Source organism: Motacilla alba, chromosome Z, assembly GCF_015832195.1.
Source record: "Motacilla alba alba isolate MOTALB_02 chromosome Z, Motacilla_alba_V1.0_pri, whole genome shotgun sequence".
NCBI lineage: Eukaryota > Metazoa > Chordata > Aves > Passeriformes > Motacillidae > Motacilla > Motacilla alba.
In genome coordinates this window covers 23,805,313-23,824,090 of record NC_052046.1, presented here as the reverse complement: position 1 = coordinate 23,824,090, position 18,778 = coordinate 23,805,313, and the positions used below count along the sequence as shown (strand labels likewise).

Here is an 18,778-nt window from a genome sequence, read left to right as displayed (position 1 = left end):
TTCTCTTCAGAGACAAATTACACTGCCTAATACTAGAAATAAATTTGATGGCATTTTTAGGCAAAAGACTTGCATTTGTCTTCTGACTAAATCTAATTACAGGGTTCATACCAAGGCACATTATAGACACTACCATTTTTCTGTCTTTCATAGTTGCATAGTGTATTTTACTAGCCTGGCAAGATTAAACTGTCTTTCTCATTATTTTGTTTACAGTCTGCTTGTGTTAAGTTGAATTAAGGTCACAGTAGGTAAAATGGAAGGAAATGGACTCCATATGGTAAAAGTTTGGCTCTTCTATTTAGGATTTTTATGTATGTTACTAATAAAAAGCAAACAGGTTAAAGTAATTCCAGTGAAATGACCAAAGCAAAAGGTGTGTCAAAATACATAGAATTCAAATTACAAGTTCTTTATGTAGGAAAACAGCAAATGGATAAAGGTAGTAAAGGAACTCTGGACTCTTTGTTTTCTTATGAATTAATCTCTGGAGAAGGAAAGCTTTTTAAAGCTGCCTTGAAGTTTGGCCATGCTAATGTGTTTGGACTAAGCATGTGGAGATAGCATGGCTTGTGAGTGAAAGAAATAGCTTGTAATTGGTGTTCACTGCCTCCTCAGGGTCCATCAGTGTGAGTACTTCCTTAGACTTGTGACGATTTTGGGAACCTAGACTGAGGGTTTATTAGTAAATAGTGAGTATGAGTAAAGAGTGTTTAAAAAAAAAAAAAAGTGAGTGAAGAGCACTAAGGTGAATTGTCTAAGTTAACCTAAAAGTTTAAGGTCATAGAAAGGAACTAGAGTTTTAATGGTGTTTTGTGAGTGCCTCAATCTTGGGAAAACCTGTTGTGCCTTGAACTGACCGCCTAGAAAAGTATGCAAAAATAAACAGTTACAATTTTATTAAGCAATTACACCAAGTATGCTGTAGACTGTGAGACCAGCAGTTAAATGTTGATGGAAGTGATTGAGCAACAAGCTGATACATTGCATTCCATGTTTGTAATCGTAGATGGCAACATTTGCAGCTAAATTAAAATGGTTGGGTTTTCATCTGCTTCCTTCAATTCCATTACTTTATCTCCTTGTTCTTCCAAACATACTGAACAATTATAATGAAGTTAAGATAAAATGAAACTTTTTTTTTTTTCTGCACAGGGTTAAATTACCGTACTAGAAAAGAGTTGTCCATGCTCTAGTATCGTTGTACAGTAAGGCAATGTCAGAACTACTTAGTGTCTTTTAATATTTACCTCCACTGAAGTCTATGTGTTGATACTGTAGAAAGCTGGAAGTTTAAAAGCAGAGTACGGGATGTGTATATCTTTAAGCAGAAAATTGCATGTTAAACTTTCTGGCAGCACCTGAAGTCACTTGCTCAATGCCAAAGCCAGTTTGGGTCTGTGGTTAAATGAGACTTTTTCTAAACTTTGTGGGGATTGAAGTATCTTGAGACATGTCGGAGGAGCCCTACAGACTTTTACCAGTGTCTGGCTGAAATGGTTTTGACACTTGGGTTCAGGGGCATGGAATGTGGTTGCTGTTGCATCACTGTCCCCTTGTATGATAGTCCCAAGGTCCATGTATTGCAATAGCACTCAGTATCTGTAAGTGGATGTGGCTGGCCTTGTGGTAGCAGATACATATGACTGAAATAAGACCTTCATCAAGGAAATGGCAGGAAAAGGAGGACTCAGGAAAGTAAATGCATAGGAATGAAGCTCTCTGGGAAAGCTCAGGGGAAAGAATGGCTTAGCAAACATTTTAAATTTTATATCAGCATGTCTTTTACTGGATATTGATGTTCAACACTCCCGTGATAATGGTATGTGTTTGCTTTCCCTGTTTGTGCAGTGTCTGTAAGTTAGATGAGGTCCAGAACAGTCACCCTGGATGTAGTGTGTGACACATAATTTGTGAGAGTGGATAATATCTAGCTGCTGGCCAGAAGATGCATTTATAATTTTGTTTGAAAATACAAGCCTGTGTGCTTTGACAATGAAATTACTAGATTAGGAGAGATGCAGTCATTTTAAAGGGAGAGAGTAGTTCAGTGTTGGAAACATTTGAAAAGTTACATATTGGAGACCCCTGCTCTTTAATTGTGTTAGTCTACTCTCTCATGTGAATCTGCCCTCCAAGTTCACAGCTGTCATAGATTTTTTAGTGCTTGCAGTGGCTGCCCTTGTCTAGAGATTTTCCCTTAAAAGAATTTCAGGGAATGAACTGAATGTCCCTAACTGGAGACATGGAAAAATGTTCAGGCCATCCGGTCTCATTGCTGTGAGACACATGCTAGTTGCTTGCAACTGTACTTTTTGACAGAAGGAGTACACAGAAAGCTGTTTTCATCAAAGATAAACAACTTCCAGCATAACAATAGACCTGTCGGTAAAAAATACCTTAATAACGGAACACTTGTAATAGGTGTTTGGTGCTTTAAAGCCATTTTTTCTTAGTAGCCTGTTGAATTATCTCTGTTCATTGTTATAGTTGACACACTTTCTTCTGCATATTTAATAAATCATTACATTGGATACCTGCAAGTTGATATGGGAGTGGAGGCTCGGGGCGAACTCCATCTGCTTGTGGCTTTGAAAATTGTTTTCCTGATATCTTTACATGTATCTATCTCCTATGTTTTGCAGCTTCCTGGCAGTGCTCTTAGCTCCTGTCCTGTTGCAATGAGGACAGCTCGGGGAACAGTGAGGCTGCCTCAGAGCATTGCCAGCTCAACCTGCTCCATGTATGGGGCTTGGCTGGTGCAGTGCATGAACTGCCAGACTAGGAGCAACCATGGACTTGAACTGCCCAAGGCAGGTACTCATGGGGTGCTAGGTATCTCAGAGTATGAATTTTACTAGGAATAAAAAGAAGGCACAAAAAGATGAATTTACTGGCCCCTTTCAAGCTAGGACAAGTTAGTTATATATTCTCTCATTACATAAGGTTTTAAGTCACTTTGACGATCTAAAATGTACCTAGCTTCTTCTTGAAGGTACAGAACTGAATTATGATGACAAATGCCTAAGGTCCTTACACTACAGGGAGACATAAATGGGATGCTGCCTAGAGCCTGTTGTACTGGGCTCAGCTATCACTGGGACTGGCTACGGCCAGCAAACTGTCAGTCTGAAGTTTTTGTGCAAGAAAGGCTCCCTGGCTTTTGTTTTTGTTATAGAATGGCTCCATTGAGTACTTTTCACTGTACTAATACTGGATAGGAGGTAAGAGCTTGGGAGGAGGAGGCAGGAAGATGTAAGGGGGGCATATACAGAATTTGCAGAACTTCTTGCCAGTGAACTGAAACGCTGCCTTGCCTTACTTACTGTATGGCTCAGACAGCAGACAGCTGAGACTACAAAATGTGCTTTAGCTAATGTTTAATTCTAACACTCTCATGAAAAACTTTTATCCCAGCATTTTATAGCACATACTCCTCTATCTTTTCTTTCCCACCCTCACCCCAACCCTGACTTTACAAATTCTATCACCGTAAGAGGATTTTGTTCTCTCCATAGTCTGTTATGTCTTGTTCATTGAGCTTCCCTGTTGTGGTGCCAAAAGAGCCCTCCTCCTTATTGCTCACGTCTTGCTTTCCATGGGAAAAAGTCTCTGGTGGCAGGAAATTGAGGGGGATTGGCCCTGGTAAATAAAAGCCTCTGTTCCTTTCTTTGCCTTCACTGTAAGAAGTCCTTTGATATGTCTGTGGCAAATGCCTTACTAAAAGGTCTGCCTGGGAGGAGCAGCCACGTGCTGTTCCTGAACTGTTGCAGATAATCATATGTGTGAGAGAAAACGAATGACTAGGAAGCCCTAAGTGCTGTTATAAGTTTTGCAGGGCTTTTGTTTCCAGGTTCAGTTTATCCAAGATAACAAAACCTGTTTGGTAAACGGTTTTGGTACATGGTAAATACCTCAAATACTTAAGGATTATGCCTCATAAAGTGTTCCATAAATTTGTATTTAGAAATTGTAGAAAATATTACTTTTCCTTGCATGTTCTTTTGTTACATATTATTTTAAGTTTATCACCCTTTAAAAGTGCAATCCATGGACTAATTTGCAAACTGTTACAAGTTAGATCTGTGAAACATCTTAGTTAATGTAAAATTCAAACCTAAACTACTGTGACCACAGCAGGTCAATGGAGGTGATTATAGCTGCTCCACTCCACACATAAAAGCCCATCTGGAGTACTGCATCCAGCTCTGGGGCCCCAAGCATAAGAAAGATGCTGATCTGTAAAACAGGTCCCAAAGAGGAGGCCACAAAAATGATCAGAAGGCTGAAACGTGTGAGGAAAGACTGAGAAAATTGGGGTAGTTCTGCCTGGAGAAGAGGAGGTTCCGCGAAATCTTATTGTGGCTTACAAGAAAGATGGAGAGGCACTTTTATAAGAGTATGCAGTGATAGGACAAGCAGGAATGGCTTAAGACTGAAAGAGGATAGATTTAGATTACACACGAGGAAGAAATTCTCTAAGGGTTGTGAGGCACTGAAACAGTGATTAGATTTCCAGTAAACTCAGTTTCAATATAAATTAATCTCTTTTGGAGGTCTTGGGACCTCCAAAATCCTTGTCAAGAATGTAATATGAGGATGAACTCTGAACTGGATGATGTTTAGAGAGACAGTACTTGTTTTTAAAATTCTTTTGTAAAGTGACCACATCTCTGTGAACCTGAAGTTTTGATTCTCTTTCTGGATTCTGTTAGTAAGGTCATGGCTCCAGTGGCGCTTGTGCACCTGGGCTGATTGCTAGTTTCAGTAATAATATTGCATCTTCAGACATGGTGTCTCTATCACTGAAAACTTGCTCAAATCCAGAAATTTGATGTGTTTTCATGTTGTCTACTAATGCTGAGTCTGACTTTAGTAAATCCTGCAGGCACCATGTTGATTGTAGGTCATGGAGCGCCTTAAACATCAATTAGTCCTAGATACTGCCTACACAGGCAATTTTAGGATGAGGAGGGTGCGTGTCAGTTGATGGAAGATGACCAAGTCTTCAATTTAGGAAAACCCTTTGGTAAGCACTTATTTTTGTGCTAACTGTGTAGAATATACATAATGTAGGAAGCTGCCTGTAGAATGTTCCTTTATTTCTGTTGAATCAATTGTGGGAAGAATTGGAAAGTTGGTGTGCTGTACGAAGTACCAGAATAAATCTCCTATGTGTGGCAGTTTAAGCTTTAGTACTGCTCACTGTTCCATGTGTTTCATACACACTCTTCCTTTAGTAATTTTTTTCATGAAGAAGTGTCTATGAGTGAACTTGGTGTCTTAGCACATGTTTTATGTCTACTGACTCTTGGCTAATAGGCAGTCAACATCTAAAATGAATTGAAATAGCTTTAGGGCTAGCATTTTTATTAGTTCCTGTGAGTTGTCCAGATGCACTCCCTCTTCAAGGGAATTCCTCTGAATTTGAAGTCACATAATTAATTAATTTAATCATAAGATGTTGTTTAGATAACTTTTTTCCCTCTGTATAGCTTTCACGTGGAGTGTGCCTTGTTCTATGGCATTTGGATCTTCTCAGGTGGAAGATTTTGTGTCAGGATCCTGCTTGGTAGAGATCCTCAGGTGAAGCCCAGCCCTGATTACTCTGCCACATAACACCCTTTATTGCAGCACTCTTTTCTGTTGTGAGCTGAGCATTATCAAAAAGTTACTGATATAGCAAAGATATGTTTATTCTTTCATCAATCTTCCTAGTCTTCTGACTAATACTTGCTCTGTTAAGCAGAAAGACTGGGCTATGTCTCCAAACCCAACTTGTTTGTATGTTGAACTTGTAGTGTCTGGCTTGATGGATCCACTCAGGATGTTTGAAGTAAGATGTACACAGGACTCTAGTCAAAGACTGAAGCCCTTGCCAAAATATATTATTACAGACTAGACTTCAAGAACCCAAGTCTTCAAAGTAATTGCCTCTCAAGCTCAGTCCTGAGGACACCTGCAGGTTGTCATTTCTGTTTCTAAAGTTGTGTCTGTAACCACTCTTGATGTGATAGCACAGTTGCTTTGAAGCCAGTATATGCTGGAGGGTAAGTGTGTAATCAGATTTGTTGGAAGCTGGTGTTGTAAGAGACTCCTCCCAGGATTAGCACAGTAGATGTTGGCATTCCCTGTGCTCTGTATTTTCAGTGCTCAGATATCCAGCCCAGAAGCTTTAGCTGCTTTGGCCCTGGCAGAAAAGAAGTCTGATTTCCAACTGTGAGCTGCTGATACCCTCTCCAGAAAGGAGCTGGATTTTCATTTCCAGTGTGTACAAGTTACTTTTTCTTGAATCTTGCCCTTACCTCTCATTGTTGCAGTATTTGCTAAGCAGAACAACTATTACAATTCCACAATATCTGTTGGTGCCTTCATCCCCTCTCTGAATCAATCTTTGCAAATAATTTTAATGAGGGATTTGAGTCCGGCCAGGGCTGCTTGATCTAGGATGCCTTTGTTCGGTATGGGAGGCACCCATGGATGTGCAGATCCAGGACTAAATTGCAAAACATTAGTGTTATTCAGGTTAATTCCTAGACTGGTACTTACCAAATGGGTCATGTGGTTTTCCTTCACCTATATTCAGACAAGCTTCCTTTTTTCTGATTTGCTTATGACTGTGTTGAGTTGTCTTCGGAAGGCAGGAGTAAACAACTGTTTAACAAGTTACAAGGAACAGGGCATGGGAATTGTCATGAGGGGTGAAGTCTTGGCCTGGTATTGGTTGTCCCACCATAGCTGACAGGACCATAACCAAGTAGGACAATCAGCTGGGCTCTTCTGACAGCAGTTGTCTCCACTTGTGAGCACTCACAGCCAGAAGAGCTTTTGAAAAGGGGCCCTTGATCTCAGTGTTGCAAGCAATAAAATGATATGTTTCAGTGTAGTGACTCATCAGTATTTTTTCCCTCGCTCTGGGAAGTCAGGAGCCCTCTGCAGCAGAGGAGCTAGGTCGTGGAATCAGAGCAGCCTGTCTGGTTGTGCTGATGGTGGTGAGAGCAAGAGCAGTACTAGAGCAGCCTCCATGGCAAATTTGCCAGACACAGTGCTTTACCATCTGCATCCCGTGTTTGCCTCCAAACTAATGTTTTGGTTCATGGCAAGTGATATCCTGATTACAGTATCTGAGAGCTCATTTTAGAGCAAGTCATGCTTATTGGAGCTACCAGACTTAAAAGAAACTCTGAGCAAGACATGTGTGTGTTTGATTGGTGTATGAAACATCTGGGTAATTAGGAAGAGCAATCTTAAAAGCAAAGGAAGATGAGAGATATCAACTCCCATGTGGTCATTAAAACTTAAACTACAAAGCTTGAAGCAGGTATACAAGACCTTAACAAATGTATGGTAGCATCAGTCCAAAATGTGGGTGTGTAGTGTAATTTCTTTTGTGTCCTCAGTAAATGCATGCGAGATAATTTCTCTGGGTTTTTTTTGGTTTTTTTTTTTTTTTTTAGGTACAGGTTTCAAGGTATGCAAGCATTTGCAAAACCTGGAGTCCTGCTGTTTTTAAGTGCCTTTTACTTGAGTTGCCTGTGTCCATTACCTGAAAGTGTTTATCCCCTACTTGAAGCAATTGTCAGGGAAAAGCTGAGAACTTGCTCGTGGCATGCAGGAGTTTGTGTGGGAATGGAACTAACAAAGCACATCACAGTGCATTTCAGGAGGAGCAGAGGCTGTGGTTTTTTACGGAGGATGTGTCATGATGTTCTCAGCTAACCGGCTGGTGGGATGCCACAGAAAGCCGCTAGTCCAGCCCTGCATTTCCGTCTCCTCCCTTGTGCCTGCACCATGGTGCCTGCACATATGCAGTGGCTCAGATCAGGGAGCCAATCCTCCCCGAAACAGGTCTCTTTAGCAAGAGCTGCCCCTCGTTTTTGTTCACTGGGTTGCCAGCTATGGCATGAGAGGTGATGTGAGCATGTGACTGAAAACATGAAAGAATGTAGGACTACGTTTTTCACAGAATGATCAAGGTTGGAATATATCTTCAAGATGATCTCGTCCAACACTCAGCTTAGTACAAATAGGGTGTCATTTTGGTAACTGGTATATGCTGAAGGCTGTTTACAAAAGTCTCACTGCTGTGGCTGAAATTCATCTAGAAGTCAGCACAACAGTACACTCCTTCAGACTCCCTGCTAGAAACATTTGGAAGAATTGGAGAGCTGCTCACAGAGGCCCCCTCTGTACTCTACTTGTAGAGAAAGACCAGTCACTGGGTAGTAGATGTAAATAATTTGGGTTATTTGCAGCTGGAGATGTGCACAGACATCCTTAATAGGCTGGGAGAGTATTTTTATGGGAGGTGATGAGGTTGCAGCAGTAAGTAGGAGAAACCACAGATGGTTCATTTGATTACAACCATCCTCACCTCCATCAGTGAGAGGCAGCTCAGCAGGTTGCAGTCTCACAGGTTCCTGAAGGGGCAGCCAATTCCCATGTTGTCCTTGAGATACCTTTGCAGTCTGTTGTCCTTGTCTCCATTGTTGAAGTTCTGCTTAGCATGAGACTGCTTCACTTGCTTCTTGCTTTGAGCTTCCTCGTGAGAGTCCTCAAACTCTTTTGAGGATGTGTAAGCTGGAATTCTGCTCCCTCCCAGCCTCAGCTCCCTGTCTTTGAGTGCTCCATCAGCCCCACCACAAGTGCTCCATCCTACCCCCAAACCAGGCAATGGCCTCAGAGCAATACATGTTTGGTCTTGAAGAAGTGAAACTTGAGAAATTCTCTGCAGAAAGAACAGAATACTCTTGGTGACCTAGACATCTTTGTGCACTGTACTATGAAAGGCCTCTTTTAAAGGGAAGTGATAACTATTTTCCTTCTTCATTAATTCACCCAGGTTCTAAGTAAAATTGCTCTTAAAATTATCCGGACTCATGTATAACTTGATATGGGTTTCTGTTTACAGCTATTGTGGATGATGAAAGGCTTTCTGCAGAGGAAATGGATGAGAGGAGACGTCAGAATATTGCTTATGAGTATCTGTGCCACTTAGAAGAAGCAAAAAGGTGAGTAAATGAAAGCACACTTATTTATGGCCTTTAAATGCAGATGTTCAGGCCTGTTGTGTTCTTGAGCATCATAATTTTTGATTCAACATCTTGAATTACTTGTGTTGGAGTATCATAGCACTCAGTGTGAGAAACTAATGCCCAATATGAAAAGTCTGATTCAAAGAAAGATTTAGAAATAATCAAGACAACATCCTGAAACTGGCCGTGGTGTCCATTTTCACTGAAAGTTGGAGAGCTGGATACTAAAACACTGTAAAAGGCTGTAGTTTTGTGAGAAGCTGAGTCAAGCTTTTGTGACTAACTGGAGAAAGTATTTTGCTCCTGGCTCTGTGGCTGTGCTTCCTTCTTAGTGCTACTTCTTGTGGTGTGACTCAGGTCGCTAAGGTGGCAGAAAATCACCTGGGCTTTTACAGGTTTAATGATTGATATCATCTTTGCATTACAGTGGGAAGTGCAGGCAGGGCAATAAGAGAAGATGGATTCTGCTCTTGCTTCAGTTCCTGCTGGTCAGCAGTACTCATCTCTTGAAGCAACAGCAACAGTGATGAAACACTGATTTGAAAGTGCACAGAGTTTTGATCACCTTTGTGCAAATGTACTGTGCTATGTTCACTTCATTCTCAAAACAAATATTCAACAAGATTTTCATAATTAGAGAACAGGGAAACAGGGCAAAATATCCTTGTGCTTTTGAAGTAGCTTCAAGTGCTGCAATTATTATATATGTAAAAGCCTAATTTATATTCTGTCTGATCAGACTTTTTCAAAGATGCCTCTTATACTTATGTTATTGTTATTGGTATAACTGGCAGTGTCTTTCTTCTACTCTGTGTTTGTTGATGATGGTGTTTTTACTTATAAACTGTATTTGGATTACTTTCCTATTAATTTCTATTGAGAAAAGAAAACTTGAACTTTGATTAGTAGTGCAAGCTGTGAGACCTTAGTGTGAAGATGAAGCTTAGCATCTTTGTAATGGTTTGAACAAGTTTATTTCAGTCAGTAACCTACCATTAAATTGTACTCTGGGCCTTGAATCCACAGTGTTTCCCTCTCAATAGCTGCCAATGGTTTTGTCCTAGGGGTATTGTTATAAAAATCAGCCATTCTTACTTCCTCTTCACTACATTGTTCCATTTGGTGTAGCAAACATTGCCTTCTTTGCTCTTTCTTCCACTTTCTCCTGCAGTGGTTCCCTGTTCAGATATTTAAGATGGCAAGTGACATCCTGCTGCCAGGGAGGACTGACCTGCTCCACATGCTCCTGCTGCCCCCATTGTGCAGTTGAAGAGCTTGCCCTCAGTCAGATGAGTCAGCTTGCTATGCTGGCTATGTGAAGGGAATTCTTAGCTCTTTTGCTGAGTTAGTTTTCTGTGGTTTGGTGAGCTGACTGGTCTGATCAAGGGGTCAGAGGAGAATCTGAGCAGGCAAGAGTAAGAGGATGGGGTGCAGCTGCACACTGGAGAGAGGGAAGGGAGCGGGTTTCACTTGTGGAGGTGTTAGAGCCGGTCCACGATATCAGCTAACCTCAGTTGAGTCAAGGTTTGATTTCTCTCAAGGTTTCTCCTTGGTATGTTGCAACTCACCTATCTGCTGCCTTATGGCATCTAGTCTCCAAATTCAACCTTTTCTCTTCTGCTGCTATTATGAATGCTTTTTCTTCCTGGCTCTCTTCAGCCTTCCCCTTTCCCAGGCTTGTCATTTTGAAATTGATTCCTCGAGCTAATTTGAAGCAGCTCCCTTGATATTTCACACGGAGATGTAAAATTATTTTTACAACTGATGACTTAAAATAGCATCTGCTATGAGTACCTTCCTCCCCTTCCTTGTATTTATTTTCATAGAGATTCTTGCCACTAGCAGTTCTCTAGATGAAGCATTCTTTTAGCCCTGCAGTCCATGAAGGGACTTCATATCCAGGGCAGTTACTTCCAGGGTTGTTAGGTACCTGGAAGCTTTTCTGGATCTCTGTTTGGAAAATCAGAATCTAGTAGTACTGTTCAATGGCGATTACTTCATAAGGCGGTGATGAGTTCTGCCGTGTAAGGAGCGTTGTATTTCCCTTACTAAGGGATTGGGCTGTCATGGATGGAGCTGATGTGGCAGCATGATGCTGCTGGATGTCCTCCTCTGCCTCAGTGCACTGATCCCAGTGCCCATTAGGAAGGAAGGGGTGACCATGCAGGGTGTGATGGAGGCCCTGGGAGTGCTTTTGGGTAGACAGAGCTGCTTTGTGAAAAAAGAGAGTGTGAGGGGAATCTTCTCCCTTCAGAGAACCATTGAGGTAGTTTTGTTGTACCATGAAACTTTGCCCCAAGACAATCTTTCTACTGTGGAAACAACCCAGCAACCAACAGCTACAGAAAAGCTTGCAGAAACAAGTAGAAATGCCTGTCTCATGGCTGTGTAGCCCCTAGCCCTGCTTTCCCAGGAGGTGACTTATGTCATCCAGGGAATCTGAGCTAGTGCCAGGCCCAGGCTTGAATGTCAAAGGTGCATGACCACACTTTTCCCAGCATCAGTCTGGGGAAATGGGAAACATGAGAAAGTTCTGTATCGCTTCTCACTGTATGGTTATTCACTCCATGTGCTTGATTAGGGGTGAAACTTGTTGATGTGCAGTCCTTGTGCGTACCTGCATGATTATAGCATTTTCACTGTCACTACAGAGCCTGAACAAAACTGGGGACTCTGAAAAGCGAGATAGAGAGCAACAGGGTCACAATTCAAATGAGACCAGCTGGGGAGGTTTGAGTGTAGGCTTCTTCCACAACACGTGGTTGGTCCCACCCTTCAGCTGCACTGGGAGAATGCTTTTGCAGGAAACATTCCCAAGTGATGGGCATCTGCAACTTTGGCTACTGCTGGATGGAGGGGTCCCAGTTGGGTGCTCCCCAGCTCTGCAACAGCACTCATGGGATGTGCAGGCCCTCTTCCCCTGCTGTGTACTTGTGGCATTGAGACTGAGTCAGAGCAGGCAGGATGGTGCCTTCAGCCCCAGGTGCAGCAACTGGTAGCAAAACCACCCAGAGCTCTGCCTGCTGCCTGCTTGCTCACATCAGTGCCCTCCTGGGTGAATCTGGGGAGTGGGAACTGCCTTTAGGACATATTTAAACTTGGTCCTGAGAGCTTGGAGAGGACTTTTTAATATTTGTAGCACTGTGGATATCAATGGATAGACTGAATGAGTAAGTCAAGGTGAATTTTTCCAGTTGGCAGCTGCTGAAATGACAGCAAGTACTATTTTAGATAATCAACTGTGCGCAAATACATGTGCTTTGGTCCATATTAGAGAGTAATAAATACTGAAATAAACAATATAAATAGCAAAAGATCAAGCAGAATATGACTGGGGCTATGTCAGGAGGCATATTTTGTTTCTCACCATGTTTGCAATGAAAACATTATTTTGTAGCAGCTCTGCCTTTTAAAATTCCAGAATTAATTAAACAGGTGAAGAATGTATGTTTTCAGCTGCTTTTCAGATCACTGTTTGCATATCTAATTATGGTAGCCCAGCTTTAATAAAAACTTGGCTAAAGGTTCAACATGAAAAAAGAATCCTGTCACTGGTAGCTGATGCTTCTGCAAATACCTTCTGAGCTAGGCACAGTATCTGTTACACCTATACAACATAGGAAATTGGTTTTTAAATACAAAGAGCAGGCTTGTAATATCTGCAGAGGTCAGTAAAGTTTGATAGGGTGTTATATTTGATATTGAGGAAATAATTTTTTTTTTGTTAGATTGCTGGGCCCCTTTCTTCCTGAGATTGCACATCTGATAAAATGAGCTTTTGGTTGCTGGTATATATTGTTTGATTTATTACTTTTACCTTTAAGGAAAGTCTCTTGCATACTAAACAAAAAACCAAAAAGGAGCAAAAAATTGATAGCATCCCATTTCTTTGAACTTCTCAGAAGGAAAAATCAAGACTATACAATTAGGAGTAGGGATTTTTGTATTTCAAGAAATGGATGCCACTAATAGAAGCCCTCCAGATGTTACCCTGACACATATCCTGTATAATTTGGAAAATCATACTAGTAAATAGCAAAGGTCTAAGGTGGGCATAAATAGCTGTGTCACAAGCCCTCAGGTCTTCTTGGATTATGTGGATTTTCCTGAACAGGTGCATGCCCACATTTTTCCCAGCCTCAATCTGGCAAAAGTAGTATTGACCACAGCATCCTCCTTTCCAAAGGAAGTACCCAGTGCACCAAATTGTGGCTTGGGTTTGGCTTTTGCTGTTGCTTGTCTCTGCTGATGTGTAATTACTGCACTGGAAAGATAATACAGTTTTGAAGGATTTAAATTGTGATTTAAGCTTTGGCATATAAAGCAAATTTTCATTAAATGTGTTGTGGCTGGCTAGGCTTATAATCATCCATAGTGAAGTAGATACTGTTTCTCTTAGCTTTTTAGAAATTATACCTTCTTATGATAAGATTGAATTTGAACCATGGAACTCCTCATTTTACTAGCCTTGACTCTCCCTGCATGAAATGGAATATACTTTGTTTCATAAAGCATATTCTGCAATTTCATAAAGAGAGCTGCCATAACATTTTTTTTTCTTGCTCAGCTGTTCAGTAAGGCAGTAACTTGATTAAAACTCTGAAGTTTTAGCTTCATTATTAGGGCAATAAAGATACAGTAAAACAAAATTATTCAGGAAATTTTTTTGAGAAATCTTTTTTTTTAATGTTGAATAAGTAAATTCTCATTCTTCTGCAACTTCATTTCAATTGAAAAACAAATTGTCCTGTTTTGTTTCCAAAACCTGCCCCTCTTTCATAATGTTGGTTTTTGTTACTTGGTTTGCAATGGCTAGTTGCAGTATTGGTTGATGATTTGATAGTTATGAACTGCTGAACAAAAATGCACCTACAGTTTAATGTACTTAAAAGGTCAAACCCTGAAGTGCTTGCTTGGCTTTTGTTAAAGCCAAAAGTTTTGCAGTACCATAGGAAAACAGAAGGTTCAAGTTACCAGGACTGTGGGACCATGGAGGGTGGCTAAGGGGGTCACTGTTTCTGGGGAAGGCACCAGAGTCCTACAAAGATTTGGTGTATTATGAGTGAAGTCTGCCAGGATTCATGTTGCTGTTTCCCCAGCAATAAAATTATGGCAACCATTCAGCCCTGGCAGGTCATGAGTGAATTAATATTACTCAAATACTTTCAGACTACAGGAAATATTTAAAGACCTGTGCCCTTAGTAAAATATTGCAATAAATAAATATTGTAATCTAGCTGTAAAGCTACCTAATTTTAGGCGGAAAATATTAAAATATTTCTTAGTAACATGTTTCATATGGGTTTGTCAGAAAATTCTTTTGAGATGGGTAGTCTACTACTGTGTTGTAAATGATTAACTTTGTGTCTCCACCACTGCCTGCTTTAAGCCAAATAAATACTAGTAAATGTGGCTGGAGGCACCTCTGTAAAGGTCAAATACTTGAAATTAGGGTGTGTCATGAGGTGAAATTCCTTGAAGAAACCTACTTAGCTGTGTTTTAACTATTGCTGAAGTATCTTGGTCCACACAGTAGTACTGATCAACAAGTGTACTTGCTGTTTCACATCTTGGTCCTCAGCATGCTTCCCTAGACTGCCAGATATTGGTAGAACAGCATTTTGTTTTGGAGAGTTAAACAGTCATGTAGATAAGCCACAATTTTTGTATGCAAGTGTGATGTCAGTGGTATCAATCAATCCAATAATTGCTTGGATAGTGATATTTGCATATGAAAAGTCTCGATGGTGAGATCTAAAGGCGAGAGAAACCTTTTGTGCTAGTTTCTGTACAGGATGCATTGACCTGCTTACTGGCATGTTGAGGTAACGTGTAATGGATCATTGCTCAGTGTGTGTACTTGTGAAATAATGATGCTGAGTAATGATGGATGTGACCTTTGTTTTTGTAGACGGAACCATATGGCACTTGTCCCATAGCATGCACTGGAGCTAACAGTATAGTCGATTCAGAGCCAGTTAGTTCTCTTTCTCAAAGTTTTCCACCTTTCTTTTAGGCACTACTGTCTTGTAAATTAAATTGTAGTTTGCTGGGGTTTTTTTTTTGTTTTTTTATTTTTAATGGAAGACTGACAAATTTTAAGCTAGTTCATGCTCTGCTGCCCATGTATTGGTGTTTGTGGGCTAAGTTTCACTGAGAGAGCACCCAGCGCTTACATTTCTCTGCCACTTTCTCCTCTACAACTTGGATTGTCCGTGGTGCAACTAGAAAGCTTCTTTGACTTTGTACTCCACTCACAAGTCTACTCGATTGTTAGGTCAAAGCGGTGGCTTCGTTCTGCACCCTGGGTAGCTCCTAGTTAATATTAAGCATGACCTGAGGTGGCCTCACCAAGGTATCAGTAGTGGCTGGGTTGTTACATTACCATGGGGAACAGCTGAAGGAGTAGGGATACTGGCAAGGGTGCTTGTACATCACCAACCCAAAACTCTGAATCTGGAAGGCTGCTAAAGGAAAGCTTGGGACTGAGATGTGTAGAGAGGAGCAGAGCTGAGGGGATTAGAGGTACTTGGGGTTTGTACCTTGCTTAAGAGAGTCATATGAAACTGCTGTTGGGAAGGATCTGTAGCAGTACCCACGGGAAGGAAGGACTTCTTTTGCTTAGTGTTGAAGGGCTTAAGTGTTGCTCTTGACCTTTGGATAAGTCCCTCTGCACTGCTTCATATTTACCTGAGAGTAGCCAAGGCCTTTGCTTCTCTGTGTGTTAATGACAGAATAAGTGACAGCATGTGTGGCAATGCTTGTGTGCTTTGCCCATGCCACCTGCTTTGGACTGCAGGCTGTGATGGCTGCATGCCATGCTGCTGGAGCAGCTGACCAGAGAGGGGTGCATTCTCCCTGGCACATGTCCTGTTGGACTATATCCCTAGTGTAGCACTCAAAATGCTTTATGTCATCATCTGCCTGTTTGCCTTGGACCAGAGGAGGAGATTACCTGGACTGAAGGAATTTGCTTCTTAAGAGCCCCTTTGCAGGAGTGTACTTTTCACGTGTTGAGATCCTTCTTTTTCAGCTTATCATATCCTGGAGAGCTGTTGATCTTTGGAAGAAGTGTTTGTTCAGGCTCTGGCAGAAAGCATTGTGGGGAGGTATGACTCGCTCTTCATAGATCAGAAGAGATGGGTGAGCAGCTGTATGTGGTAAACTCTATAGCACTACTTTGTACTGACTACTTTTTGTATTGAGATGCCCACAGGTGTGTATGGGATCTTACTGTGTATTGGAGACAAGAAATAACTGTTCAGAACAAACCTGCTGCTAGAACAGGAGGCTTTTGCAATTACTTCATGGATGCTATAAATCCACATCTTTATGACTTAGCTACTGTTTTGCGACTGAAAGTCCTAAAATTGGTCTAATGAATGTTTAGATTTGCAAAAAAAAACCAAAACAAAACCAATATGCTGCTGTATCCCCAGCTCTGGATAGGAAAAGCTCAAGGACTGGAGGGATCAGTGCCCACTGAATGTGCAGGCATGGTGTTGCACCCACCTTTTGCCTTCTAGGTACTGCAAGTGAACACTTTATAGAGTAAGACAATTTCTGAGGGATGGAATCCTTTGAAAATCACTTCTGTTGCAAATGTCTAAACAGTTCACTGTCCAGGGAAGGAGCACTCTGGCAGTTTGTATCTCCTATTTAAGAATGGAGTAATGCTGGAAACTGCTTTGGCTGCGGACGTTGCTGGCCACAGACCATATGAATCCTGTGTTAGTAGATAGAGCTGTTGCACAACCAGTGTTCCCCATCGTGAGATGAGCGGCGCTCCTTTGCAAGGGGTGTGGTTGCTTTTTAAAGCAATATGCAGCCAGATTTACAACTGGGCTGATTGGGTTGTAAGGTTGTGTGGCTCAGCCATGTGCACTGTGTGGTGCTTCTGATTGCTGTTAGTCTCTAATAATTCATGTGCTTTAATAAAGTTGACTTTGTATTTCACCTGTATTGAAATTCAAGGGTCTCTTAAGAGGTGTAGTAGTGTCCCAGAGGAGATAAGAGTCTATATGGACTTTGAAGGAGCTTGGACATTTGTCAGAGCACTTCTTGATATTCTGGAACCACTGTCATTTGAGGCTGATAATTTGACAGCCTCCCAAAATTGCTTTTGCAATTTTTGTTGCTAGATTTAGATAGGCATGTACAGACCTGTGTGTATGTAAGCCTCTCAGATTCTTTCCACGTCAGTCAAATTAGAGAGAGCTGTGAAAATGGCTCTGTTCATGTTTTCTGTTTTCTAGCTCTCCATGTTTCCTTGAATTAATAATGCATTTTTTGTAATAGACAGGAGGACAGATTTCAGGGTAATCTCTTCAACCCGAGATTTAACACCAAAAGGGGGAAAGATTCTTTAAGCCAAACCATCCCCTGAAAAATTAAGTGATGTATTTGTTTTTCAGCTGAATTATGGAACTGGCATGCATTCTTGAATTAATACAAATTAAAGTAATTCAGTTTAATGTTTTCTTTAAAACACAAGGAAAAGATTTCCTGACAAGATTTTTATTTTGCAGTTTCAAATCATATGAGCTCGTTGGTGTCTCATATGAAGTGGTTGGTACTATTAGATATCAATTCACAAATAGATGAAAGACAAAAGACCAACTGTGGAGTTACCTTTTCTGTGAAAAGTAAAATGGTACCCCAAATATTGTTGTAATCTGGTGCATGTGTTCAGAATTAGCCTTGTGTTAGGCCCAAAGAAAGAGGTGAGGTACTGGTTGTCTGTTTCAGCAGTGACGGCAGGACATGGCCTTGAACATTTATTGTACTCCACTGTTTCTACTGTACACTAGCACCATTCCTGACAGCTAAGGCCTGAAATTGTTTTCAAAAGCAGAGACTGAGCTGTGAATGGGTTTTGAGCCTGACAAATTTGAGTCTGGGGGAAGGGTTGTTAATGAATCCTCTCAAGTGAATGGAAGGAGCTGCTCTTGAGCTTGAAGTGCTGGCAAGTACTTCATACAGCTTCTAGTGTCTATAAATGCTAGGCAGGTTTTGGCTTGGAAGAAGACATCTCCATGATCTGGAAGTGTAGCAGCTCTACTATCTTAAAGGGGAGAGCATCTTACAGGGCTTTTTTATAATTTTAATTGAATTGGTAAAAAAATAGCCAATTGAATTGGCTATTTTGACAAGTGAGTTGTACTATGGCATTGAGTGCAGATTTATTCTGCTAGGATGATGGCTAATGGATATATAATTTCCCAGCTATCCAGAGGACAAACAACTTGACTGCCCCGGGATGAGAGTCCATGGATTGGCCATTGTGAAGATGTGTAATTCCTGCAAGGCAGGAGTACATTACTCACTTTGCAAGGCAGCAAACGTGAGAGACTGTATTCTTATCCTGGCTTTTATTGCTCCCATATGAGCTATTAGTAATGTATTTACCTCAGAGAAGTGATAAAGCTAGTCTGACAACTTGAGTCCTCTATCAACTATAGCATGTTAATTATTCTTCAGACTTGTTTGCCATCAAAGCACATGGATGCACTTTAAAATTTGATGCCGTAAGAGTGTTAGAGGAATTCTTCTAATGGATGAAATTGACTTAAACTCAATTATTTTCATTATCCCCATCATTCTGTTCTCTAAGTGTGCTTATTGCAGGTCCAAAGGTAGAGTTTGTCCACTGAGACAGTAAGAAAACCACAGATTCCTGCAGGCATCCATATCCCACTGTACAGAAATTGTCATGCTGTGTTGTAGCTATGCTCAGGTCTCTC

General features: G+C 41.1%; 1 protein-coding gene across 8 annotated transcripts in view; it reads left to right on the top strand.

Annotated features, from left to right (window-relative positions):
• IQGAP2 (IQ motif containing GTPase activating protein 2) overlaps positions 1-18,778 on the top strand; it is a 124,138-nt gene that overhangs the window by 12,804 nt on the left and 92,556 nt on the right. For 3 of the 8 annotated variants that reach the window (XM_038125711.1, XM_038125712.1, XM_038125714.1), the window contains exons 1-2: positions 2,641-2,817; positions 8,912-9,011. In XM_038125711.1, coding sequence (XP_037981639.1) covers positions 2,682-2,817; positions 8,912-9,011 — 236 coding nt within the window. In that variant the 5' untranslated portion in view covers positions 2,641-2,681. Of the gene's footprint in view, positions 1-2,637; positions 2,818-8,911; positions 9,012-18,778 lie in introns of those variants that run through there. The other 5 variants (XM_038125717.1, XM_038125715.1, XM_038125718.1 and 2 more) reach the window with 5 other exon arrangements.